Raw genomic sequence first — 26,564 nt, forward strand, 5'->3', positions numbered from 1 at the left:
CATGTGGTTCAGGTGAGAACACTGCTGGGAATTCCCCCCCCCCCCATAATTTTTAAGGATGGGATTCAACAAAGTGCTAAATGGGGTGTGCTTGTGTGGATTGAGGTTCACTCACACAATGAATGAATGAATAAATCTTCATTTGTGTCAGCCATCGGCCATAGCAATAAAACACCAATGCAATACAGTGGTACTTGGGGTTACGAACACCTCGGGTTACAAACACTTCGGGTTACAAACTCCACTAACCTGGACGTAGTACCTCAGTTTGCAAACTTTGCCCCAGGATGAGAACAAAATTTGGGCACCGGCAGCATTGCTGCAGCAGGAACCCCCATTAGCAAAAGCGCACCTCAGGTTAAGAACAATCCAGAACAAATTAAGTTTGTAACCCAAGGTACCACTGTATACAAAGAATAGAAATGAAATATCAATTATATAAAATACATTTTAGGGTTTTGAATCAATAGTCAAAACACTCACACAATATACTTCCCTCCTTTTGTTGTACTGCACATTCCCCAAACGTTCAGACCAGATTTAATATTACATATATGGGAAAGACAAAACCAGTTAACATGCCATTTGTGAAAATGGATTCCAGTATTTCATTGCAGATTCTTCAATTATATTGCCTTTCCATTGACTACCAAACTTCATTAATCACATTGACCAGAAATTCATTCTTTCCACTTCTGAAAATAACTCTGGGTTAGGGTATTTTACCTAAGGGAAGCCTTTCTGAAATGAGAGAATGCTTTAAGTTGGAGGTTTGATTTGCAAATCAATTGGGCTTTTGCTATATATGGCTTAAATAGGGTAGTAAATTGAGAATCCAATATATTCATCACTACATAGTAAATATTATTTTAGAGAAATGTAAGACAGATTGTGAATTAATGAAACTGGAATGCATTATTGGTAGTGAGACATTTTTAATGAATATATTCTGAATGCTCTGTGTAAATTATGTTCTTGCTAAAGGGGAGGAGAATATACGGTGAAGGGAAGAATTATAATTATGGGAAGTTATTGAAGGTATGTCATTCCTTGGTGTGAATATGGGTATTAGAACAATACTATAAATCTTCTGGAAGGAAGTCCCAATTTCCAACAGGAATAGAAGACTAAAATTGGCTGAACAGAAACTGGGTAAGAGAACTATTTGGGAAACAAAAGATCATCATCATCATTCTTTATTTGACTGTCAGTCAGCAATTGGAAACAAAAGATTTATATTTTTTTTAAATGGTGAGAGTTATGAAGCTAAAAACTAATTTTTCAAGTATGGTGTAAGACTCAAAAGAATCATGAAGACAATTATGAGGAGTCATTTGTTTGGTGCTAAGGTGCCCAGTAACTAGAGCAGTAACTTCACATCTTTCATTCAGCCATTTAAACTCAATGAGTGATACTTGAGAAAGTAGAGGCATATAATGTATAGAGATAGAATGAAAGTTGAAACTTCATCTAGATAAGAAGGAAGTACTGTCGGCCAGGGAATCATATGATCCAAGATCATAATTTGTTTGGGATGGCTTTGTGCTCCTCTCTCTTAAGAACCAGGGGGCTATTTGGGAGGAAGCTCCTGGATCTCCAGGTGGCAGTCTGAGCAGGAGAACCTATTCATTAACTCTGACCAGTGTGCCAGCTGTGCCCGTTCTGGCAACAGTAACCCACACCAAAGTAATATCCACATTAGACTGCTATAATGTGAATTAAGCTGGGTCTGTCTTTGCAGAGCACTTGAAGACTTCAGTTGGTCCATCGAAAGCTGCCTTATACTAAGCCATACCATTGGTCCCTCTAGCCCAACATTGCAAACACTTTTTAGGGTTTCAGGAAGGAATCATTCTCTGCCATAGCAGTCAAAATATGGCTGATAAAATATCATTACGGTACTTGCATGCCTTAAGGGTTGTGTCCTCTCATGCATATTTGCCTGCACATCTAGATCAACTGCTATGCTCCATTTCCCTCCACCATCTAAGCCAAACCTTGGCTTAGCTGTAGATGATTTTTTGTGGCGATTGTTGGTAAGTAATTGTGGCAAAAGGCTCTTAGCTGGTGTATTTATTTTGAGCTGGGCTGCTCTCCTGATTTTGGATTTTATTCTTGTTTTATTGAAAATGCTGTGAGCTGCCTCGTAGAAAAGTAGGGTACAGATTGTGTAAGCAAGCTAACAACTATTTGTGTGGCTCTAATGAAGGAAAGAAGGCTTGGAAATGGAGGTTATTAGCAAACATAAATCCTACAAAGCTGCTGCTGGACAAAATGTATAGTTGTTTTTGGTATAATGAGTTCCCTGTTATGATCTCAGGCATTGACTTGAGTTCGTTCAAGCTGAAAAGCAACTGGATTGTCACCAAAATCATAGTACTACCATCCATGGCACTACAACTTTGTTGTATCACACAGTTCATATTTTGGGTTTTCAGAAAACGTTTGCTATGTTCCTGTCTGGTAAGCATGGCATTTCATTACACTCTTCTTACTGCAGCTTAATGCATTGACAGCATTTATCTAATGAAAACCACACCAGCTTTCAGAAAATCACAATGCATTTTTTTATGTCCTTTGCAGGCCAGAGCATCTCTCTCTGAAGAATCTGCTCCCAGATCTGGAGCCCCGGGTTGCACTGTTAATCAGGCAACTGGGGCAAATATGAACTGTGGTCAAAATGACTGGCTTACCTATCAATAGATGAGGACGACCAACTCCATCCATCATTCTTTCTCTGAAGACAAATAACCAAATGATCAAGTCTCATGGAAGAAACTTGACCCCTGGCCTGAAAAAAAAATGGGTCCTCTGCCTAAAAGAGAAAGATACCAGGAAACTCTTGTGCAAGCAAAATAGAAAGCAACAGAAATGCTCTTGTGCTGTTCTCATTCATTTCGATGGAGCTTATGTAGGAGAATGTGTAGCTGGATTGTCCACATACATTGACCTAGTAGACAATTATATTTATGCTTTGTAGGATTTTACAATAGCCCACTGCTCTTTTGATCTAGCTTGTTAAAGAAATGTAGGTGACTTTGTTGCATGCTCATTGTTGTGATTATTCCTTAGTTTATTTTTATGCTAGCTTTGCTGCTTTCCTTCAAATATTTTCAATTCTGTTTGCTGGTTGTAATGCAGCTGTTACTAGTATCCAGTAGCTTCATTTGAAGACCTAGAGAAACACATGAATGAGTATAATCAGTAAGGGGGGAAAAGCCTGGACATAGTCCACTGGGACATTGAAAGGAATGGGAGCTTTGTAAGAGAATATTTCTCCCATTTATTTCAGTGAAGCTTGCACATGGGACTTCCATTTCTCAGTGGATCTACACTTTATTTTCTAGTCATAGTTACACTGTGTGTGCACTTTCCTGTCTAAATGCTCAATTCTACCGTTTCCTGTAGTTGTATTTGTGTTAGCAACTTCTCTTTCATTGGCCTAGTTTGCACATAACACTAAACCAGGATTCCTCAAACTTGGCCCTCCAGATGTTTTTGGCCTACAATTCCCATGACCCCTAGCTAGCAGGACCAGTGGTCAGGGATGATGGGAAATGTAGTCTCAAAACATCTGGAGGGCCGAGTTTGAGGAAGCCTGCACTAAACTAAATCAAGATGGTCAGATGATTATTATATCACAGAACAGTTAAAAGCACAAGCAAGAGCAGCCGAGCCTAGAGAACAGTTTGAAGTTTTTGCCATGCGTCACCTGCAGCTCTGTAGCTTTTGGGGGAGGTACAGGCTGGCCTGTAGCACTTACACTGTGGTTAATACTAAGATTTATAAACCAGCTACAAATTTTGGTTAATGAACCATAGTTAAACTATTGAGTTGGGTTCACACATAACAGTCAGCTGCAGTTTAATGAACCATAAATTAATAAACCATAGCCTAGTGTTCTGTGCAAACCAGGCTGTTGTGTCCACATACACACACTGCATGTGTGCACACACATACATGCACAAATATTTTCTCTGAAATTTAACTATTCCTGTTTTCCTACAATTTACCCACAATCTGCAGCCAGTGTTAGAAACTGAGATATGAAAGCTAGGAGCTAAAAGGCACCTTAAACCTAGGTTATGGGTGCAACAATGAAATGTCTAAGCATGCTTTTTTATAGGAAGAATATAAAACTGAAAATGAATGAACTGCAGCTGAAATATTATGTTCATTTTTCACATGGTCTAGTCCTTCCCCTGCCCACCCCCCTAATATTCTTAAGAGGGTCTCTTCTCCAGTCTTCAGAGAGTAGCTGGAAGTGGGGAGGCAGAAAAGGATTCTCTTTTCCTTCCACTCTGCAGTTTTAATCTGAAATCTTAGTCACAGAACTCCGCCCAGAGCTCAGAAACTGCTTGTGCTAATGAAATTCCCTGTCGCAAAATACGCCTAGAACAATGGGAGTTTCGAACACTGTCTGCACCTGATGCTGAGAATTTTTTTTGCCAGCTAATCAGCAATGGAAGAATGAAGCAATGGAAGAATGAAGCATACTGTATTTGAAATGCTGTATTTAACCTATGCTAAATCACATTTTTTAAAGCTGGCCTTTAATGTTGGTTTATTTATGGTGTTTGGAACTATTCCTGTGGTAACTAGATGGACTTAACACCAAATTGATTCCAATCTCCAATCTCTACAGTGACAGGGACTGTTTCGTGTTAAACCCAGATGTCAGCCTATGGTAAACTGCTACTGTAAACACTCTAAAACAGGAATTATAGACTATATTATAACAGTGTGGTTTCACAGTTATGTGGTTATGTAGTTGTGCAGTTTGGAATAGAATTTTCAGTAAAACTTTGTGTTTTGGGAATTGTATTATATTCTTACAAGGACAAAAATTCACAATAGTAAAGCATTTTGAAGTCTGTGGATGAAAGGAAGTGGCAAGTAGTATTATAGTGAAACAGGAGGTTAGATAGGAAAGAGTGCAATTTATATACAACTGGAATCAGCAGGGAAACATGCTAGTTTTAAGATACAGAATGCACATATTTCTATTTATGCACTGTTAATGTCATCTTTTTGTTACGAGAAGATTAAAAAAAGATGCTGTGTACTTTTACATATTGTTTGCTAGATTTGAGTATCATTTTTGTATGTTCATACAATAATAAAACCACTTTCTAAAAATTATGGATGGAAATGCTTTGTGAAACAGGATCCCTGGGGTGGGGCAGCAAGCATCAGCGAGGCAGATGCCAAGGCCGCAAACCCCAGCCTGTTTTACAGACCTGGCATGGGCCAGAGGGAAGAAATTCTCCTGATCTGCTTTACCAACCTATTGTGGTTGTAATACTTTGGAGACATTTCCGTATAAGAAACATTGGGAGAGGAGTTTAGAGGATACCTGGAGAATGAAGGCATTCTGTCAATTTCCCTCTTTATATTTCAGCTTGACTATATTAACTACTTGTATTACTAACTGCTGGGACACTTTATAACTACCCCTGCTGCACACACACATACACACACACACACACACACACAACACTTTATTAAATAATAAAAAGCACAAAATTACAAGTGCGCAGAGTAAGAGAAGACACAAAAAAGAAGTGAAAAGCCTTCAAACATTTGAAGACGGCTATCATCCTTTTTTTTTAAAAAAAAAAATATTATTAGTTTTAACAACAAATTTTAACATAATCACTGCTGATGAAATAATCACAAAATATATTCCCAATTACCCCCTCCCCCATGACTTCCCCAACTTCCCCTTCTGGTTTGTAATGCATTCACTTCTCCTGCTTATTATCTTATTCCCTAATATAATAAAGTTATTATATATTATTATATTCTTTACATTTATATTACACCTGCGAAAATGGCAAAAATATATAGAAGCTCTAATAAGTGTTGGAAATGTAAAGAAAAGGAAGACATGTTCTTTCACATGTGGTGGAATGGGAAAATAATTAAAAATTATTGAGATATGATTTATAATGAAATGGAAAGAACGTTTAAGATAACCTTTGTTAAAAGACCATAAGCTTTCTTATTAGGCATTTCAGGTCAAGATTTGCCAAAAGACAAGAAGAAATTATTTATGTATACTACAACAGTGGCTAGAACTCTACTAGCTCAAAGGTGGAAAAGCGATGAAATGCCAAAGAAAGAACAATGGCAAGAAAAACTGATGGAATATGCTGAAATGGTGAAGCCGACTGAAAGAAATAACGATAAAGACAATAGAGACTTGAAAAAAGACTGGGAATCTTTTATGGTGTACCTACAGAAACAATGTAAGGAAATGAACTCACCTGTTGATGTAGACTCCCCTTGTCAACCACAGGTTAAGAGATGTGCCAATTCTTACATAAACAAGGAAGTATTCACTACCTTAACATTTAACCCTTAGGATATTTGCTGGGTTTCCAAGTTAATTCCATAATCCCCTCCAATGAAGAGACAGGTAAAAATATACATTCCCATACTAATAAAATTTGCAGCAGTCCATATAAGTAAGGATCATGCAATCGGTCTAGGAAAGCAAAGTCTATTTCATTTTCTGATTTGATGTGATTTTTTTTTTATTAAAGCAATTTTCCAGACACACCTATGAGTTTAGGAATATACCCTCCAGAGTCCACCATTTGTGTTCTGCTTCCAAGTATGTAGCCACTAGTAGGAGTATTAGATCTTTAAACCACACATCTTGATTAGGACCATCAGAAAAGTTCAACACAGCTAAAACTGGTGTGTTAACCTGTGGTAAGTATAATCTCCGAGAATACACTTGACGAAAAGATTTGTTCCATTGGGCACTGCCATCACATATGAAGGTAATTCCCAAGTTCGCCAGATAATCTCCAGCAATGTGAGCTTGCTGTGTTAATTATTCTGAAAAGTTTCATGGGAGTAAGACACCATTTAGGTATCAGTTTTAAAGAATTTCTCATATATGGACTGACAAAAAGCAAAAAGTTTCTTTCACCCACAATTTCATCATCTGTGGCTGCAATGCCTAGTTCACATAGTCTTGGTTCTCAACAAAAACATCGTATTTCCCACAAAACCGCAGGTTGCCTGGGCTGCTATCCCCAGATCTAACAGGAAGTGCATTAATTGATTATACTGAAACCAGTTTTTATTGCACTTCTGGGGTCTGTTTCTCAAAGGGATTTAGCTGTAATACGTTCCAGATTTTGAGAGCCACCTGCAGGGAAGGGTTTGAAAATTGTAAGGAAATTCGTTCTCTTGGGAGAAATGAATTGCTCTGTAAGATGGGTGCAGTAACTCTATGCCTACACAAGGTTTGCCATCTTCATTATTGATTAAGGAACATAAATGTCTAATCTGAACTGCATCCAAGTAAGGGCTGTAAATGTGGAATCTACAGAATCTGATTATTGACTCTGGGCTTCTTACCCCCATGTAATATATTTACTGAGCATAGTTGTCCAGATCTTAAGTTGTTTGGGAGAGATTGAGGTTGGCAAGTTCTGGAACAGGAACAGGAATTTTGACAATAACATTATTCTGACAATTGCTAGGTGTCCAAGTCAATATATATTCTATTTTGTCCAATTCCTGAGCTCCTATTGCCTTTGATTCAACAAGGGGCTTAACTACTCTTCTTTAAATATGATTTCACCTTTTTGGGGCACTACACAAATCCTGATATACCAGATATGCCAGCAAATGTTTGGGTATTTCTGACTTTTATCAGGATTTGAATTGTGCCCCAAGAAGGTTAAATATCAACCCTGTCTTCTTCCCTTGTTTTGGGGGAACTAAAATTCATTTTCTTTCTGAGAGGCGCGGCTGAGGCTGCCCCAGGCGCGCCTCCGCTGTTCAGCGGCTTCAGGCCGCTCTCCGGAGGTGCGTGGGCCTGGGGCCGCCTCCGTCGCACGCAGGAGCGTTGCAACAGGGGGCGGGCAGCGCCCCCTGGCCCAGGGCCGGCCCTACGGCAGGCTGGGTGGTGCCGCGCTGGGAAACGGGGCGGGGGGAAGGCGCCAGAGGGATCCGTCGCACCACGGTGCAAGGGCGCCGGGCATGTTTAAGATGGCCCTGCTGACACTCAAACCACAACACCACACTGGCTCTCAGAGAACAAATAGTAATACATAGGCAGGATTAGTGTTAGGGCAATCCTATACATAAAAACCTGGTGTGGAGTTAAGCTGGGGTAAAGTATGCCAGAGCCAAACTCCATTCTGAAGCATGTCTAAGCCTGGTGGAGGGAAAACAAGCCTCGAAAATGGATTTGGGTTACATCACCCTCCTTGCCAACCTACTTTGCTAACCTGGGTTATCTGACCCTACTCAATGAGCTTAGGATCCAGCCTAAGTCCTCCCCCCAGCTCCTCCCCCACCATGCCCTTTCCATGCCCACTTTCCAGGACTTAAACCAGCTTAAGATCTGTCTGGCTTGGCTCAGCTGCCTGGGTCCCAGCTGGCCCTGGAAGGGGGAGATACACCAGCATATATTCGTCTGAGCTGAGGATGGGGAGTTATAGCAGGGTAGCCTGGTTGCACCAAGAACCTCTTGGCTCAGCCAGAGATGTGCTGGATTCTAACCCCACTAATCCCCATGGATCATGCAATATAATCACTCACTTTAGAATCTTTCTTTATGAAGTCCATTCATGCATTGTAGAACACTTAAAAATTCACTGTTTTACTAAACATACTCCCCTTCTACAACTGATAATGAAAATAGAAAATTAAAAAAGATTATAGTTCAAAATCTGTCCCCTCTCACGTGCTTTCTCCCAGTATTATATATGGATTTATTGCATGCTCGGTGTTTATTTTCAATACTCTAAGGCAAGCTAGCTAGATCAGTGGGGTATAAATAATAAAATTATTATTATTATTACTGATATGAAATAGGAACAATGGGGAAACATATTCAGAGGGATAGTCATGCTAGCTTGTTAGCTTGTTGTAGAAAGAAACAACAGTTTTGTGGCCCCTTCATTATGGTTTTGTGGCCCAGTTCATCAGATGTAAGAAAACATACCTACCTTGCACATCATAGGCATGAAATTGGGAGATAGATCAGAACAATTAATATAACAGCACCTTTCCATAGGTTGACCTAAAAATTGTAAAGCAATTTGGTACACAGGACTAGTTGCTATTTGATGTTCCTTAGGAATAATAGACTATTATCTAAAATTAGTTGGGTTTTGCTTGAAGTCTTCCCCCCCCCAAAAAAAAACCACTGAGGAAGGACTAAAACTGGTGTAATTATTCATTGAACCTCTAAGTGTCGCTGTTTGCTCATAAGCCAAGAACTACAAACCCTGTTCTGCTCTCATTCGGCAAAGAATACACAAAGCTCACATTCACATTCAGCAAGTCTGAATTTGCAGGAGGAAATATCTAGGTAGCGCTTGGAACCTTTATAAGGTCCAAACTGAACAATAAGGGCACAACAATCTAACAGTCTACCTGGAAATGGCTGGAAGGATTCTATGCTATCAAAAGAATAGTGTGCTTTGCTTTGTGCTGGTGATGGTCTGGGAGGTAGCTTCCGGGCAAATACATTATTTGATTCCTGAGGAAATGGAGAAAGGTTCTTTCGTAGGAGATATTGGAAAGGATCTTGGACTGAGCATAAAGGAGTTATCAAGTGGAGACACCCGGATAATTTCCAGAGGTATGAAGCAATATTTTTCACTTGATTTGAGAAATGGACATTTGTTTATCAAGGAAGTAATTGATAGGGAGCAGATTTGCCACCAGGTAGAAAAATGTCTGTTAAATTTTGAGATTCTTGTGAAGGATAAAGTGAAGTTTTTTATGGCTAAAGTTGAAATAACTGATATTAATGACAACTCACCCAGCTTCCCTGTAGAAGAGTTTGAATTAACAATTGCTGAAAACTCAGGTCATGGGGCAAGGTTTCTTTTACCAGGGGCTCAGGATCCAGATCTAGGGACTAATTCTCTCCAGAGCTACCATCTCAGTAGCAACAGACACTTTTCCCTGGATGTACAAGCTGGAGCTGATGGGATCAAATATGCAGAACTAGTCCTAGAAAAGCTGTTAGATCGAGAAGAACAAAAAGTGCACCAACTAATTCTCACTGCTGCTGACAAAGGAGAACCTGCCAGGTCTGGGACTGTGCAAATCCGTGTTGCTGTTGCAGATGTAAATGACAATGCTCCCATTTTCAGTAAGTCTCTGTATGAAGCGGACGTTATGGAAAACATGCTTCTAGGGTCGAACGTGTTAATTCTGAATGCAACTGACCTCGATGAGGGAATAAACTCAAAGGTAATGTATTCATTCAGAAAAATTTCAGACAAAGCTTCCAAAATATTCCACTTGGATTCCGCAACAGGGCAGATATCAGTCATTGGGAATATTGACTTTGAAGAATCTATAGCACATGAAATGGAAGTCCAAGCACAAGATGGGGCTGGCTTGTCTACTCGCGCTAGAGTAGTCCTAAGAGTCATGGATGCGAATGACAATCCACCAGAGATTGCAATTACACCACTTTTCAGCAAGGTTGCAGAAAGTTCTCCTCCAGGAACTGTAATAGGTCTTATAAATATAAATGACAGAGATGATGGGGAAAATGGAGAGGTCTCATGTTCTATACCAGCAGGACTTCCGTTTCTGTTGAAGAAAGCATTTGACAATTATTACAACTTGGAGATTGCAAGTGTCCTTGACAGGGAGAGGGTCTCAGAATATAACATCACAATAATAGCAAGTGACCAAGGGGCTCCTTCTCTCTCGACAACTGCTTACTTCCCACTAGAAATATTAGATGAAAATGACAACCCACCCACCTTTAAAAATATAGCATTCACTTTTTATCTTGAGGAAAATAACCACAGAAGTGAATTCATTACTATTTTGAAGGCACATGACTCTGATTGTGAGGAAAATGGCAGAATAATTTACTCGATCATCGAAAGAGATATTGTGCAGCCCAACACTAAGAAAGTCTACTCGGAAGTGAATTCCAATGAGCTCAATGGGACTTACTCTCAGATCAGTGAGCATGAGACTATAGTTAGAAATTCCTTCCTTCCTACCTACCTCTCAATTAACTCTGAAACTGGAGCAATCTATGCCCTACACTCCTTTGACTATGAAGAGATCAGGGAGATTAATTTCCTGGTCATGGCCCAGGACGGAGGTTCTCCACCACTCAGCTCCAACGTCTCGGTGACTCTCTTCATCCTGGACCAGAATGACAATGCTCCCCAAATCCTGTACCCCTCCCCTCCCACTGATGGCTCCACGGGGATAGAGCTGGCCCCTCACTCCTCTGAGCCAGGCTACCTGGTCACTAAGGTGGTGGCCGTGGATGCAGACTCTGGCCAGAATGCCTGGCTCTCCTACCAGCTGATCAAGGCCACTGAGCCAGGGCTCTTCACTCTGGGGCTCCACACGGGAGAGATCAGGACAGCCCGTTTCTTTCTGGAGAAAGATACTCTCAAGCAAAGCCTGGTGGTTTTAGTGAAGGACAATGGGCAGCCACCTCTCTCTGCTTCAGCCACTCTGACTGTGGTGCTGGCTGACACCATCCCTGCAATCCTCTCGGACCTGAGCAGCATCTCAGTATCTGAAGACCCACAATCTGATGGTCAGCTCACTTCGTACCTGGTGACTGCAGTAGCTGCTATCTCCTGCTTGTTCTTCACCTTTCTGCTTTTGTTACTAGCTTTTAGACTTTATAGGTGGAGAAACTCACAATCGTGTGGCTCAGGATTTGGAAATTTCAATGGAGTACCTGTTTCACAGTTTGTGGGCATTGATGGTGTCCGGGCTTTCCTTCAGTCTTACTGCCCTGATGGCTCACTAACTACCTGCTCCCAAAACAATAAAATTGTTTTTCCAATTGGAAGTTGTACAGATATTCTCGCATCTCATCCACTGGCTGATAATTTAGGTCCTTTATTAACCATGGAAGATCCAAGCACTGATACAGTACGACAAAACTCTGAGCAGGTGAGTTTCATTTTCTAAAATTAAGATTGCTCACATTTTACAATGTACAAAGCAGAAACAAGTTGAATGTGATACAGTCTGCAGAGCTCATTGAGCACTGAGCTAAGAATTGTGCAAAGTGGATTTGTATTTAATTTACTAGGGTTCAGCCATGTATTTTCAGTATAGTACGCCACCAAACATTAGTTGATTTGCACTCCCTAAATTCAGAAAGTGAGTGGTATTTGCACTTTATTTGCTGTCTAGCGACCATGGCTGAATTTTTTAGTGGCAAATAATGGGAAAGAAATGGGCATAAAGGAACAATCACTTGCAGACAAGAGGTCCTATTAAAGTATTTCCTTAATAGATGGCATTTGGGTTCGTTACTGGGTTGGATTTATCTATATCAGCAGGGAGAGGTTCATTGCTCTTGGCAAGTAGCTGCTTGAACTACCCTAAGTCAAGCTGGCATTGGGAACTGGCATTATTGGGCCACAGCAAGGGGCCCACGAGCAATCCCTGAGGTCTCCGATTCCAGGTGCTTCTCCTTGCTTGTTCGGATGCTGTCTCTGAGTCAGTGAGCAGGGATAGGAGGGAGAAAAATGTGCAGCTGCCATTGCTCACCTCTCCCTCTGGTCACTGATCACGGCTGGAGGAGGCAAGAGCTGAGTGTATTTATTATTGTTCTACTTGTTCTAATTTTTCTAAATTGTCTTGAAATCTCTGGTGAAAGATAGTTTTAAATAAATAGAGCATGCAACTGAAATATTTGCTGCTACAAACAAAGTAACTTTCCTTAACATTCAACAAATCTGGCTACAACTGATCAATCCTTGGTTTCTGTTCTCTGCTGGCATTTCCTTAACTTCTTGCCTTCCGCACTTTTGGAACACTTCTTTTCTACTGTCATTACAAAAACTCTGCTGGACCACAATTGAGGCACCAGAACTGAAAAGAAAAGTCTCCATATATTAGTGAACTGGGTTTAGTTAGTAGGTGGTTGTCAGGTCAGACCACACACTTAGGTCAGGTCAGACCACACAATGACCAGAAGGCTATCCTGTCCTTTCCGGCTTGGGGGAACACAGTAGCACCTGGTGATTATGGGAGTGGGGAGCAGGTGGGCTTACTGAGCAAGGTCCTGCCCAAGGGCCCTCCCAAACCTGAAGCTGAGACTGACCACCAAACCTGAATCTACTTGTACTCCAGTAGCCATTTGACAGCAATGCAACACAATATAAAAATGGATTCTTTCCCACTATGATTCTTAAGATGAGATGCCTGTGCTTGGGTAGAGGGGATATTGAGGGAGGGAAGGGAAGATTGCTAATCCCCTGGGAGCTAGTGAATTTTATACCATCCTTGTCTGTTGGTGTACACTAAGGCTATGTAAACGCTAGCAGCTTAAAACACAGCGAGGTAGATTTTCCTAGCTGCATTTCAAGCCACATTTGCACATTGCTGCACACACCAGAGAGGGGCCAGGGTCCAAGATGTCTTCACTGGTGCACTTTATCAATGGTACGGAAAGCTGCTGAGATATCAAGCAAAAGAATCAAGGATTGTCATCCATCAGAGAGACCAAGGCTTATTCAGTCCTGAACTCAGGCATCAACCAGACTGGAATGGATCCAGAAAATCATTCTCATCCAGGAATGCTGCAGTTGTTCCACCACAACTCTTTCACTTTCCCCAGAATGAAGCTACTTGAGACTTGGTAATAGTTGCTGCAAGCCAATTTGTCCAGGGCTGGCTTTTTCAGTAGTGCCCACACCAAGTTCTTTAAGTGCCACTCCCTCATGCAAAAATAAAAATAAAGACCGTTGCTGCTTGGACCCATCCAGTCAACCCCCAGGCTCAATATTGGCAGGGATTGAGAGGGCACCCCTGCAAGCACCCTGCCCGTGTCTTCAGGCTGCAGAAGCTGAAACTGACCCCACAAAGTTGTAGACAATTTAGCATTCAACGCATTGTTGTGCATGAGTGGGTGGGGCTAGTCTAGCACAGTGATCCAGAGGGCAAAGGTGGCCCAACAAAATTCAGATTTAAAGGTGTTTCAAAACAAACACTAAAAGTGTATGCAAGCAGGTGGTTCCAAATAAGATAACCGATGACAGTCAAATACACATAGCACACCTACAGTACATGCAGCATGTTTAATTGATTGACAATTTTATAAGCCCTCCTTCAGTAACAAGACTGTCAAAGAGGCTAGAGCCCCATTTTACAAAGAAGGAGAAGCAAAGCATAATAATAAATGACTAGTCAAATATCAGCATAACTCACCGGCCACTCTTCATTTTCCCTCCTCCAGTAACTCCCTCTCTTTCTTTCTAAGGCAAACTATTCTTGCCTCTGTCTTCCCTGACTTAATTTGTGTAAGGACCCTCCAGTACTTAGTCTTGGGTTCCATGATCACTGCAGATGGTGACAGCAGTCACGAAATTAAAAGATACCTGCTTCTTGGGGGAAAAGCAATGACAAACCTAGACAGCATCTTCAAAAGCAGAGACATCACCTTGCCAACAAAGGTCCGTATAGTTAAAGCTATGGTTTTCCCAGTAGTGATGTATGGAAGTGAGAGCTGGACCATAAAGAAGGCTGATCGCCAAAGGATTGATACTTTTGAATTATGGTGCTGGAGGAGACTCTTGAGAGTCCCATGGACTTCAAGAAGATCAAACTTATCCATTCTGAAGGAGATCAGCCCTGAGTGCTCACTGGAAGGACAGATCCTGAAGCTGAGGCTCCAATACTTTGGCCACCTCATGAGAAGAGAAGACTCCCTGGAAAAGACCCTGATGTTGGGAAAGATTGAGGGCACTAGGAGAAGGGGACGACAGAGGATGAGATGGTTGGACAGTGTTCTCGAAGCTACGAACATGAGTTTGACCAAACTGCGGGAGGCAGTGGAAGACAGCAGTGCCTGGCATGCTCAGGTCCATGGGGTCATGAAGAGTCGGACACGACTAAACAACAAAATTCTTGCCTCTGTCTTCCCTGACTTAATTTGAGTAAGAACCCTCCAGTACTTAGTCTAAGAATCTGTCTTCAATAGCAGACCTGATACTATTATATGGAAAGAAAAGCATGTCTGAGCAGGTGCAGAGTGCTTTTCCCTCACTGGCTGCTGTCTTCTACCACCCTACACACTAAATATTCACCAGCAGGTTACCTCTGAGTGAAGATGTAGGCAAGGCTATCCAGCATAAAATCTGAGCCCACATCTCTAAACACACACACACGGCTCCGCCCCTTCCCTCCCTCATTCCAGCAACCCTACTCCCACACTGGGAGAAGACACTTCAAAAAAACCATGTGATTGCACTCTGAATTAGGTTGATTAAAAAAACTAAGGTGGAAATTGTCATTAGATCAATAGTCACTGATTACTTTTGACACAATCCTGCTGAAGAGGAGCTGCACTGTGTTTCTCATCCATTGTGGTGCTTACCCAATCTCCATTGAGCTTTCTAGACGGGATGCAGTACGTTAATGGAAGTTTGTTTTTATACCTGTTATTAAATAAAAAGGAATGAAATGTTATTTTGTAAAGCTTTTTAAAACACTGCATTTACTGACTGATCCATTGGGTGTCACTGTTCACCAAGGAGGAGAGAAACTGGATTGAACCAGATAGATCACGGAGATGCAAAGACACAAAAGGTTTATTATAATCTCTGACCTAAAAGAAAAAGGAGGATCTTGTTTGATGGAAAATAAAAGGAAGCCTTAAACAGGCACATTAGTCTATTAAGAGAGCCTTTAAACACTGGTGCTTGTTATCTATGGACTGATAGGACCTGGCAGAGGCTGAAATGGCTTGTATACAAATACTCTTGGATAGAAGGAGACGGTCATCCTGCCTTGTACTGCTAGCTGTTTTTCAGGCAGTTGCTGGACAGATCCATTATTCAGTTCCTGAGGAACTGCAGGAAGGTTCTTTTGTTGGGGATATCTCACAGGATCTGGGATTGGATATGAAGCAACTCTTGCCTGGCGGTGTCCAGATTATTACAGAAGGTAGGACACAATATTTTGCCCTCAATTTCCAAAATGGCCATTTATATATTAATGAAAGACTAGATAGAGAAGAAATATGTGGACGTCTGTTAACTTGTATTTTGAAGTTGGAGATTCTTATTCAGGAGCAGCTAAAAGTCTATACAGTAGAAATTGAAATCGAAGATATCAATGACAATGCGCCAGCCTTCCAAGTGGAGACATTGCAGCTAAATATCCCAGAAAGTACACCTGTGGGATCCCGATTCCTCCTTCCAGATGCACAGGACCCAGATTTAGGAGTGAACGCTTTACAGAGCTATCAAATCAGCCCTAACAGACACTTCTTTCTTGATGTGCAAATGACAGCAAGTGGAGCCAAATATGCTGAGTTAGTACTGGAAAAGTCTATGGACCGAGAAGTAGAAGCTTTCCATGACTTAATCCTTACAGCCAGTGATGGGGGGAATCCTGTCAAATCCGGAACTGCACACATCAAAGTTTCTGTTGAAGATGCAAATGACAATGCGCCAGTTTTTTCAGAATCTGTTTATAAAGTGACCACTGCAGAAAACATTCCTGTTAATTCCCTGCTTGTAGCAGTCCATGCTACTGATCTGGATGAAGGCATTAATTCAGAGATAACATATGCATTCAGGCAGGTATCAGAAAAGGCTTCAAATAGTTTCCATTTGGATCCGAGAACTGGAGAAGTAAGGGTGAGGCAGGAGATAGATTTTGAAGAATGTGCTTTGTATGAAATGGAGGTCCAAGCTCGTGATGGAAGAGGCTTATCGGGTCGAGCGAATATTTTGTTGGCTATTACTGATGTAAATGATAATGCACCAGAAATTGCAGTCACATCTCTTACTAATGCTGTGAGTGAAGACTGCCCAGAAGGAACGATAATTGCCCTGTTAAAAGTAATAGACAGAGATTCTGAAGACAATGGGCTGGTTACCTGCTCCATCTTTGGCAACCCACCATTTCATTTAGAGAAAACGTTTGATAATTATTACAGTTTAGTGACTGGCAGAGCCCTGGACCGAGAAGATGTATCTAATTACAATGTTACAGTTATTGCAACAGATAAAGGAAATCCTCCTCTCTCCACAACCACCACTATTCAACTGAAAATACTAGATAAAAATGACAATCCACCCACCTTTAAAAAGAAGTCCTATATTACTTCAATTACAGAAAATACTTCAGCTGGAGCCTCTGTTTTAACACTAAAAGCAACTGATCCTGACTGGGAGATGAATGGCAAAATTACTTATTCAATCACTGAAGGTGAGATGAGTTACTCCTTCTTCTCCTCCTGCCTTTCTATAAACTCTGAGACTGGAGTAATCTATGTCTTACGGTCTTTTGATTATGAAGAGATTCAAGAGATTAAGTTCCTGGTCAAAGCCCAAGACGGAGGTTCTCCACCACTCAGCTCCAATGTCTCAGTGACTCTCTTCATCCTGGACCAAAATGACAATGCTCCCCAAATCCTATACCCCTCCCCTCCCACCGACGGCTCCACGGGGATAGAGCTGGCCCCTCGCTCCTCTGAGCCAGGCTACCTGGTTACTAAGGTGGTGGCCGTGGATGCGGACTCTGGCCAGAATGCCTGGCTCTCCTACCAGCTGATCAAGGCCACTGAGCCAGGGCTCTTCACTCTGGGGCTCCACACGGGAGAGATCAGGACAGCCCGCTTCTTTCTGGAGAAAGATGCCCTCAAGCAAAGCCTGGTGGTTTTAGTCAAGGACAATGGGCAGCCTCCAATGTCGGTTTCAGTCACTGTTACTGTGGTCTTGGCTGACAGCATCCCTGACATGCTCACTGATCTGGGCACCATCTCAGCTCCTATCAGTCTTGAGTCTGACCTCACTTTCTACCTGGTGACTGCAGTGGCTTTTGTCTCCTGCTTGTTCTTCACTTTCCTCCTTGTATTATTGGTACTAAGGCTTCGTAAGTGGAGACATTCTCAGTTATGTGACACTGGAAGTGTAAATTTAAATGGGGTTCCTGTTTCACAGTTTGTAGGCATTGATGGAGTCAGGGCATTTCTTCAGACTTATTGCCATGAATTTTCAATCAGTTCGGGCTCTCGGAAAAGTCAGATTTTTTTCCCCATTGAAAGCTGTACAAACACACTGACAGGACATCAGGCTTCTCAAATCTCTGGACCTCTGTTTACTGCAAATGATTCAAATATCAATAAGGAAGGGCAGAGCTGCAAACAGGTATGTTTTGCATTCACTAAACTTTGAAAAGGTTTTATAAATTGGTGATGAATATTTGTGTGAAAATTGCTCTCTAAGATTATGTCAATATATTTATCTAGTTGTATTATTTTTACCCTTTATTTAATGTTCAAGAATAACTTCACTGCAGCTGAACAAGTGTTTCTGTAAGAATCACTGTAAGAACTGAAACATTTAACAAATCTTTATAATCTTGAAGATAATTTTGCCTTTTTTTACTTATTCACACTGTAATTTGCTGTTTCACATTTAATCTAAGTTTAACACACTTCTTAAGAAACATCTCCTTTGTTTAATGTTTGTGTTTAAATGGTAGTGGATCTTCATATGTATTGTTGCCACCCCAATCTCCAAGCAATGTGAAATTCCATGGATTCCAGGTTCATGTTTCCTTTTGGAATGAGGAACAGTGGAGACTGTGGTGTCTATGATATATTGTTTATTTACACATATACACAACCTGAGCCTATGATGGAGGGGTTTTGCTTCCGCCATAGCCAAACCTTGTATTCAAGCAGAAATCAGGCGTAACTTTGTATCCCAGCTTCCCAGCCTGCACACTCTCTTCTACCTTTCATCTCACGTAACTAAACTCTCAATTCTGGCCTTTGTCTTTCTAGCTAACGGTTTGTTGAGGGAGGGAAGCCTTTGTCATGCGGCACAGAGACACTTCCTTTTTTACCTTAAAGGTCCACACTTAGAGGGCCATTATCTTATCAGGAAGTTAGCCTAGCTATTCCAGGAATTAAATCCATGCTGGATCCATGAATTAGAAGGGGGGCAAGACATACAGCCTTCTTTTCCCTCCAAACTCATAACAGTATTAAAACAAGAAGAAGAAGAAACAGGGAGGTCTTCATCTGCTTCAAAGTCCAAGCCAGAGAATAAAACATAGCGGTAGTCAAGGTGGGAGATGCCTAGAGAATTTTAGGTAAGGGGATAGATAGCTGAACCAGTTGTAGGGAAACAGGAGTAGGGGATCAAGAATAAAGCAACAACTTCATACTCTCTAATAAGACCCTCTTAAAATGCAGCTGAGCTTCTGTGTATCTGCAACACTAAAGTTCATTTTTTCATGATTGTAGATTATACCTCACATTCTACTCTATCACATGCTTTTTCGGGAAAGTAAAAGAAGACTAGTTCCACTGCCTGGATCTTAATTGAGAGTTTTAAAAGAACCAAGCTTTTAAATCTTTAACTCCATATTGGACTAAACTGACATACCCAGGCAGAAGAGCAGTCCAACCACAGGGAGTGTTGGCGTATTTAAGCAGAGTAACTATTGCACAACAAAAAGCATTTTGGGGAGACTGCAAAGTATAATCAGGAGTGGATTTAATTAAAGAAAAATAACAGAAGTTACACTAATCATAAGAACTTTACAGAAACATGACCCATCCAGAGACCCACCACCCAGGGTACTGAGCAAGGTACGCAGACTACTCATATACTGTATGCGATTACTGACATGCCTTAAATCAATACAAACTTAACATCAGCTGCTGTACTGCCCCACAGCTGCAAAACTAGGTCACTACATTTCCTTCTTTCTTTTAAAGAGATACACATTTCTGTGGAACAGTAATGAATCTCAAACTGTTCACTCAACATTTCCCCTGCGGTTCATTATTGTGGAACAACATCAAGCATATTTTGTACATGTCTTTCATGTGTGACCTTTGGAAGCGTTTTAGTAAAAATATCCGCAATTTGACTGTCACCCGGAACATACTGAAATACAATTGTTTCGCCAGCAATCATTTTCTTTACAAATTGCAAATGTAATCTCAATACTCTAGTGCGCTGTGTATTAGTTTCTGAACACAGAATAGCGAGTCTGCTCTGGGAATCAAGATAAACTTTCACTGGTAATGTTACTTGCATCTTCAAATCTTCAGATACTTGTAAATACCATTCAGTATCACAAATGGCCTGAACACATGCGCACAGTTCACTCTCAGTTGTGGAGAGACAAATAATTGTTTCATTTTGAGACTTCCATTCAAAAAGACACCCGTTATAAAAAAAACATCATACCAGACACACCTCTGTAATTATTTTGCTCCACTGCATGAGATGCATCACAGAAAATTTCAAAACCTTTGTCAATCCATGATGTAAACTGCAACCTATAATGTTTTGTATGTTTGAGATACATTACCACTCTTTTAAGAGTAGAAAAACATTGCATAGTGGGCTCTTCCACAAATTTTGCCAGAAAATGAAAAGCATACGTTATATCTGGTCTTGAAATTCTTTGAATGAAATTAAGCTTGCCTATGGCAGAACGATACACATTTTGTTAAGAAATGGCTTATCTTCATCTGTAAATGTGAAACCACACACCATAGGCTTTTGCCTTTCTCAATTTGCATGGATAAGTAATTTTTGTTGTTGTTGTTTAGTCGTTTAGTTGTGTCCAACTCTTCGTGACCCCATGCACCAGAGCACACCAGGCACTCCTGTCTTGCACTGCCTCCCGCAGTTTGGTCAAACTCATGTTCGTAGCTTCGAGAACACTGTCCAACCATCTCGTCCTCTGTTGTCCCCTTCTCCTAGTGCCCTCAATCTTTCCCAACATCAGGGTCTTTTCTATGCCCAATTCAACCACATCAAATTTTCTCTGTAACTGTGACACTATTTGTTTATATTCCTGTTTAGTTTTTGTAGAAGTTAACACGCCATCTACATAAACACATATTTTTGTTACAGAATTTGCATTTCCTTTTACAAACACACCGTTGCCTGCTTTTCCTTGCGAAAAACCAAAATGCAGTAATTCTTTCGCCAATGATTGCTGCCAGTTTCTCCCACTCTGGTGCAAACCATAAAGAGATTTATTTAGTTTGCATACCAATCCTTCAGCAGCATTTACACCATCAGGAATTCACATAAAAATTTGTTATTTTAAATCTGCAAACAAATATGCAGTTTTTATATCTAAATGATAAAGAGAATGTCCACGCTGGGATGTGTCTTTTAACAAAAGCTTAACTGTCTCATATTTTACACTTTGTGAGTAACATAAATCATAATCCTTGCCTGGAACTTGTTGAAATCGCCTGGCTACTAATCTTGCCTTGTACCTTACCACTTCATTCTTGTCATTCATTTTAACTTTATAAACCCACTTTGAGTCAATTACTCTCATATTTGGGGTTTGTGGTACAAGAGTCCAAGTGTTATGCTCTTTTAAAGAAGTTATCTCAGAATCCATTTCTTTATACCAATTCACAGCTTCTTGCTTAGGTAAGTTTTGAACTTCATGGTAGCTTTTAGGCTCAGAAGAAGAAGAAGAAGAAGAAGAAGAAGGAGAAGAAGAAGAAGAAGAAGAAGAAGAAGAAGAAGAAGAAGAAGAAGAAGAAGAAGAAGAAGAAGAAGAAGAAGAAGAGTAGTTTGGATTTGATATCCCGCTTTATCACTACCCGAAGGAGTCTCAAAGCGGCTAACAATCTCCTTTCCCCTCCTCCTCCACAACAGACACCCTGTGAGGTGGGTGGGGCTGAGAGACTTCAGAGCAGTGTGACTAGCCCAAGGTCACCCAGCAGCTGCATGTGGAGGAGTGGAGACGCGAACCTGGTTCCCCAGATTGCAAGTCTACCGCTCTTAACCACTACACCACACTGGCTCTGCCTTCTTGGCATACACAGTGTTAAACTGTTCATTTGCAAATCGTTTAGGCTCTTGTCTCTTTCTACCTGACCGTCTGAGTCCAGAAGGAGAACTTGACCCTTCAGACTCAGTGGAACTATTTGAACTACTAGCCTCAGACTTTAAATCATTTTTGTCAGACTGCTGAAACTCCTGCGGGCTTCGTTTACAATCGGGAAACTCAAAAGAAAACCTCTCGGGTGTCTGTAGCTTCAAATTTTCAAATAAATCACCAGACCCAACAGGTTTTCTGTCTTCACCATCACCACTATCCCCTGCTGCTCCTTCTTCTCTTGCTACTTCTATTTCCTCCTCAGTATCATTTATACCATAATTATCTTGGAAAACAGCAACTCCATTCCAATTTATAGTTGGGATTATGCTTCTGGTTATGTGAAACATGCCAGTGGCTGGTATATAAACTCTGTACGCCCCCTCCTGGTAGCCCATTAATCTTCCTTGAGCACTACGCTCACCCAATTTCTGATTAGCAGGGTAATGCATGATAACATTTGAACCCCAAATGCGTAGACATTTAGGTTAGGGCATTTTCCAAACAACATTTCATAGGGAGTGACATCTAAACCAGAATGATAACTGCGGTTCTTCACATAACAATAGCCAATGAGAGCTTCAGCCCAAAACCCTTTGGGCAAATTAGCATCATGCAGATAAGTTTAACACCTGCCTGCAAATCACATTGCACAACCTCAACAAGCCCATTCTGCCAAGGACTTCAGGGGCAAGATAACTCATGAGTAGTCCTCTGTGCTGCCAGGAAACGCTCAAACTCTTCAGAAACAAATTGTATTCTCCGGTCAGAAAAAAGATTCCTTATAGGTTTGTTAAAGTGCATTCTTACCCAGTTGCAAAAAACTTTATACTTCTCAAAAGCTTGTGACTTCTCAGCAATTGTATAAACCCAGGAAAATGTACTATACTGATCTATCAGAGTTAACCAGTGCTTTGAACCTCCTAATGATGGTGGGAGCGGCCCAACCAAATCACAATGCACACGCTCAAATGGCCCTGATACTTTCCTGTCTGAGCATTTACCCTTGCATGCAACCTTTATCTTATTCTTACAACAGGATATACATTGCATATAGTATTTACATGGCTTTAAATTCAGTCCATCAACAATATTCTTTGTCTTTATCACATCAGCAAAGTTCAAATGTCCTAGAAGTCTGTGTGCTTCATGGATACATCCAGAATGTGTTTTTACATTTTTCAACCCGTCTTGACTGTATTACTCTGCAATTTACAGGTGGTTGTGAATAGCTCTGAAAGTACAGTCTATATAAGCCCTCAGACTCCCGGGCATATAATACACGTTCGTTTCCATCGAAAATCTCACATATTGTCTTAGCAAAGCACACAGTTATTCCTTGACGAGCAAAGCAACTTACTGATAATAAATTATCCACTGACGGGCAGTAAATGCAATTTGCTATTGTAATGTTTAAAGAGTCAAGTTTAATTGTACCCCTGCCAAATGACTGCAGGACTTCAGAACTGGCTACATGTACTTTACCAATTTCCTCTTCAAAAGAAATAAACAAGCTTCTGTCGTTGCAAAGGTGGGACGACACTCTACTGTTGATAACAAATGACCCCCACTTGGCACCTTTAATTCTTTTATGACCTGTTGTCCGAGCATGAAAGGCTCGTGTCCATTTTTACTACATGCTTCCGACTGCTGGGCTAACGCCTGTTATTGTCGAACTGGAACAGACCTGGGAGCATTTTGCTTTCTTTTGAATCTGCAGTTCCTGCCAAATGCCCCTTTTTGTTGCACAGGCAGCAAGACTTGGCAGTTTTAAATGCAGTTGAATCACCACAGGTTTGCATACGGCATTCCTTGTTATTTCTGGAACTAGGAGTGCTTATCGCGCATGCCTCCCTTCTGTCCAACTCGCCCATTAAGCTTGCCGTTACCCCTTCCACAGTTAATTGTGCTGGAGGTACAGCAAATAGGATGAACACTGAATCACTAATCAACTTCATTGCCTTCCTACAGAACATCTATCTTTTCTGGACTGAGCTTTGGTTTATTAGCCCATATCCAACACATTAATATACCAAGCACCTTTTAAGAACATTCATTGTGTCATCTACACTGGACAAAGAGGAGAAATAGAGCTGGGTGTTGTTAGCATAGTGGTGATGCCTCATTATCATCTCCAGATAATTTCCTCCTAAAGCTGGGTACATGTTACTCAATAGGATAAATGTTGTGGAGTGAAACAGAAGTAGTCCAGTATAACTTTTTGGGACTAACCTGACAGACAAGAACAGAACCAAGGGGACACAATGCCTGCAAACCAGAATATTATTCGGAAGTATATTATAATTGATACATCAAATTGATAGCCTTTGAGAGATCCAGGAGAATCAACAGGATTGCACTCCATGTGTTCCTCTCCTACCATGTGTTTTCTGTGGGGGTGACCAAAGTGCCCCCAAACAATGACAGAATTCAGACTGAAATAGATCCAAATAATCCATTTAATCCAGGCATGTCTGGGGTTGAGAAGCCATTGCCTAGTAAAGCCACTTGCCCAAGAAAGGGGGATTAGCAACTCGCCAATTGCGGGGGGGGGGGATCATCCATGTATTTTTAAGGAGTAGTCTCAGAGGTACGTCCTTCAAGGCTGCTGGGATCTTCTCTTCTTTTAAGGAAGTACTTATTGCCACCTGAACCCAATTTACTACCCCTTCTGGGTTGACGCTGTTGTGGGCAACAAAAGTTGAACCTCTCTGATAATATTAAGCTGCAAATAACATTAAGTTGCAATAGTGAAAATTCATTCCAGCAAAAGGGTCTGGACAGGGCCACAGGAACTTCCAGTCCTATAAGCAATCCATCACTCAAGTCATTTTTCTATGAAATGCTTTGGGAATAAGTCACACTGAATCATCGAGGGTTCTTGTAAAATGCAGATCAATAAGCTCCATTGCTACTTAGCAGCTCCTGTGGATGGCATTTCTCAGATACAACTCTGGTGGATGTGAAGGAATCTCTGTTCACCATAATCATTACCATGACTGAACATGTAAAACAGGCTCTAGCCTGTGTGCAGTAACATCTGCTCCTACACACTGTGTTCTAGACATTTCATTCGTGATTCCTGTGATCTTTTAATTTTAAAAAAGGATGGAGGAATCAGCATTATCTAATAAATGTAGATGGAGGTACACCAGCATTTCTCCTTCTTTGAATGTCTGAATGAGATGTCGAACCATATTTTAAAGGCAGTGCTTTAAATGCTCACAACCATATGGTTAGTAAGGGTGAAAATTATTTCTGTTACACAACAAAGCAATATTTTAACTGTAAAGAGTTAAACTAAGAAGGTAAACATGAGTTTAACTATAAACAGCTAGTAAGAAGGAAATGACATAATCAGATAATTGCTTCTGATGCATAACTTAATAAAACCAAGGTATTTGGATTTAAACTGAAATAAACTAAAAGACTGTAGCCCAGCATATGCTTTGTGTGTAAAATATCTCAGGTACAAGCCATATGATCTCCATAAAAGTCTCCTCTCTGAAGAAACCCTGGAGAAACCCACAGTATCTCAGGCAGTACAATTTTAGCTGTTTGCAGATGAAGTGTGAATCTTTTGACTCTTGTTCCCTAATCAGCCTTGGAGTTATTTTTGTCAACTCTGCACTATTAAGTGTGTATTTGTTCCAAATTAAGCAAGTCATTTTCTTAAGCATCTAGACCAGGGGTGGTCAACCTTTTTATACCTACTGCCTTCTAATGCATCTTTCTTGATGGTAAAATTTCCTTACTGCCCACCAGTGCTTGATGGAAGGAGGATTCAGCTTGTGCCATAGAACCCCTTACTGCCCACCTAGAATCCTGAAACGCCCACTAGTGGGCGGTAGAGACCAGGCTGACAACCCCTGATCTAAGACAAATAACTTTTCCAGTTGATCAGAGGTCAGGGGTACCAACTTGAATAAAATACTGTGAGGGTCCAGGTAGGCCCTGCCCTGCATAATCGATCACATGATGCAGAGCACATACCCCATTTGAATGGGAATGCCCATCAACTTTGTGGGGGTCCAGACGCCTCAAACATTTCCCCCAGAGAAACCCAGCCAGATGGGTGAAGTATTATGATTATTATGATTACTATGATTACTATGATTACTATGATTACTATGATTACTATTATATTTTATTGTGGCCCACCCCCCAGAGTCAAGGTAAGGTTGTCCGACCAAGGTAGGTAGCAGAAAATTCTTTCCCAGCTCCTAAAGTTACAGACTGTAAGGGAGGCTGCCAGTTAAGTAGTTAACCATGTTGCAAATAAGCTCTTTTAATTGTGGCCGAAATTGTGGCCCTACTTCAATCTTCATTTCGTTGTCTTCCTGGTATGCTCATTCCCGGTATGGAAGCAAAATGCTTATTATCTTTTAAATTCAAGCCTTTTAGTCTAACTGGGTAGAGGTTTTAAAGACAATATGGCAATAAAATCAGATATTTCTAATTACCATAAGTTGTTTGTGGTAAGAAATGAAAAATATATAAATATATATGGCTTCTAAAATGTCTAAACTAAAGTAGTGAATAGGCCAGGAATGAAATGATCAAGAAGTCTGCCTGATTTCACTGAAATAATGTTATAAGTTATACACAATGAAATGGTGATATTTGGAATGTTACTTTAATTTACAGTTGTTGTTTAGTTGTTTAGTCGTGTCTGACTCTTCGTGACCCCA

At 40.9% G+C, this 26,564-nt stretch overlaps 2 protein-coding genes and 1 pseudogene across 3 annotated transcripts in view; all 3 read left to right on the forward strand.

Moving 5' to 3' along the window:
• LOC118079388 (uncharacterized) overlaps positions 1-5,139 on the forward strand; it is a 47,595-nt gene extending 42,456 nt beyond the window's left edge. Inside the window, exon 5 of the mRNA XM_088676017.1 lies at positions 2,584-5,139. Within this exon, the coding sequence (XP_088532143.1) occupies positions 2,584-2,703 (120 nt within the window). The 3' untranslated portion in view covers positions 2,704-5,139. The remainder of the gene's footprint in view (positions 1-2,583) is intronic.
• Positions 5,140-9,237: 4,098 nt separating this feature from the next.
• Positions 9,238-14,540, forward strand: LOC132592569 (protocadherin gamma-A12 pseudogene; annotated as a pseudogene). The gene has a single exon (XR_015951308.1). The product of XR_015951308.1 is annotated as a protocadherin gamma-A12 pseudogene (transcript).
• Positions 14,541-15,654: 1,114 nt separating this feature from the next.
• The window catches only part of LOC118079302 (protocadherin gamma-C5), a 274,853-nt gene continuing 263,943 nt past the window's right edge, over positions 15,655-26,564 (forward strand). Inside the window, exon 1 of the mRNA XM_088675037.1 lies at positions 15,655-18,146. Within this exon, the coding sequence (XP_088531163.1) occupies positions 15,729-18,146 (2,418 nt within the window). The 5' untranslated portion in view covers positions 15,655-15,728. The remainder of the gene's footprint in view (positions 18,147-26,564) is intronic.

The sequence above is a fragment of the Zootoca vivipara genome, chromosome 8, assembly GCF_965207765.1.
Source record: "Zootoca vivipara chromosome 8, rZooViv2.hap1.1, whole genome shotgun sequence".
NCBI lineage: Eukaryota > Metazoa > Chordata > Lepidosauria > Squamata > Lacertidae > Zootoca > Zootoca vivipara.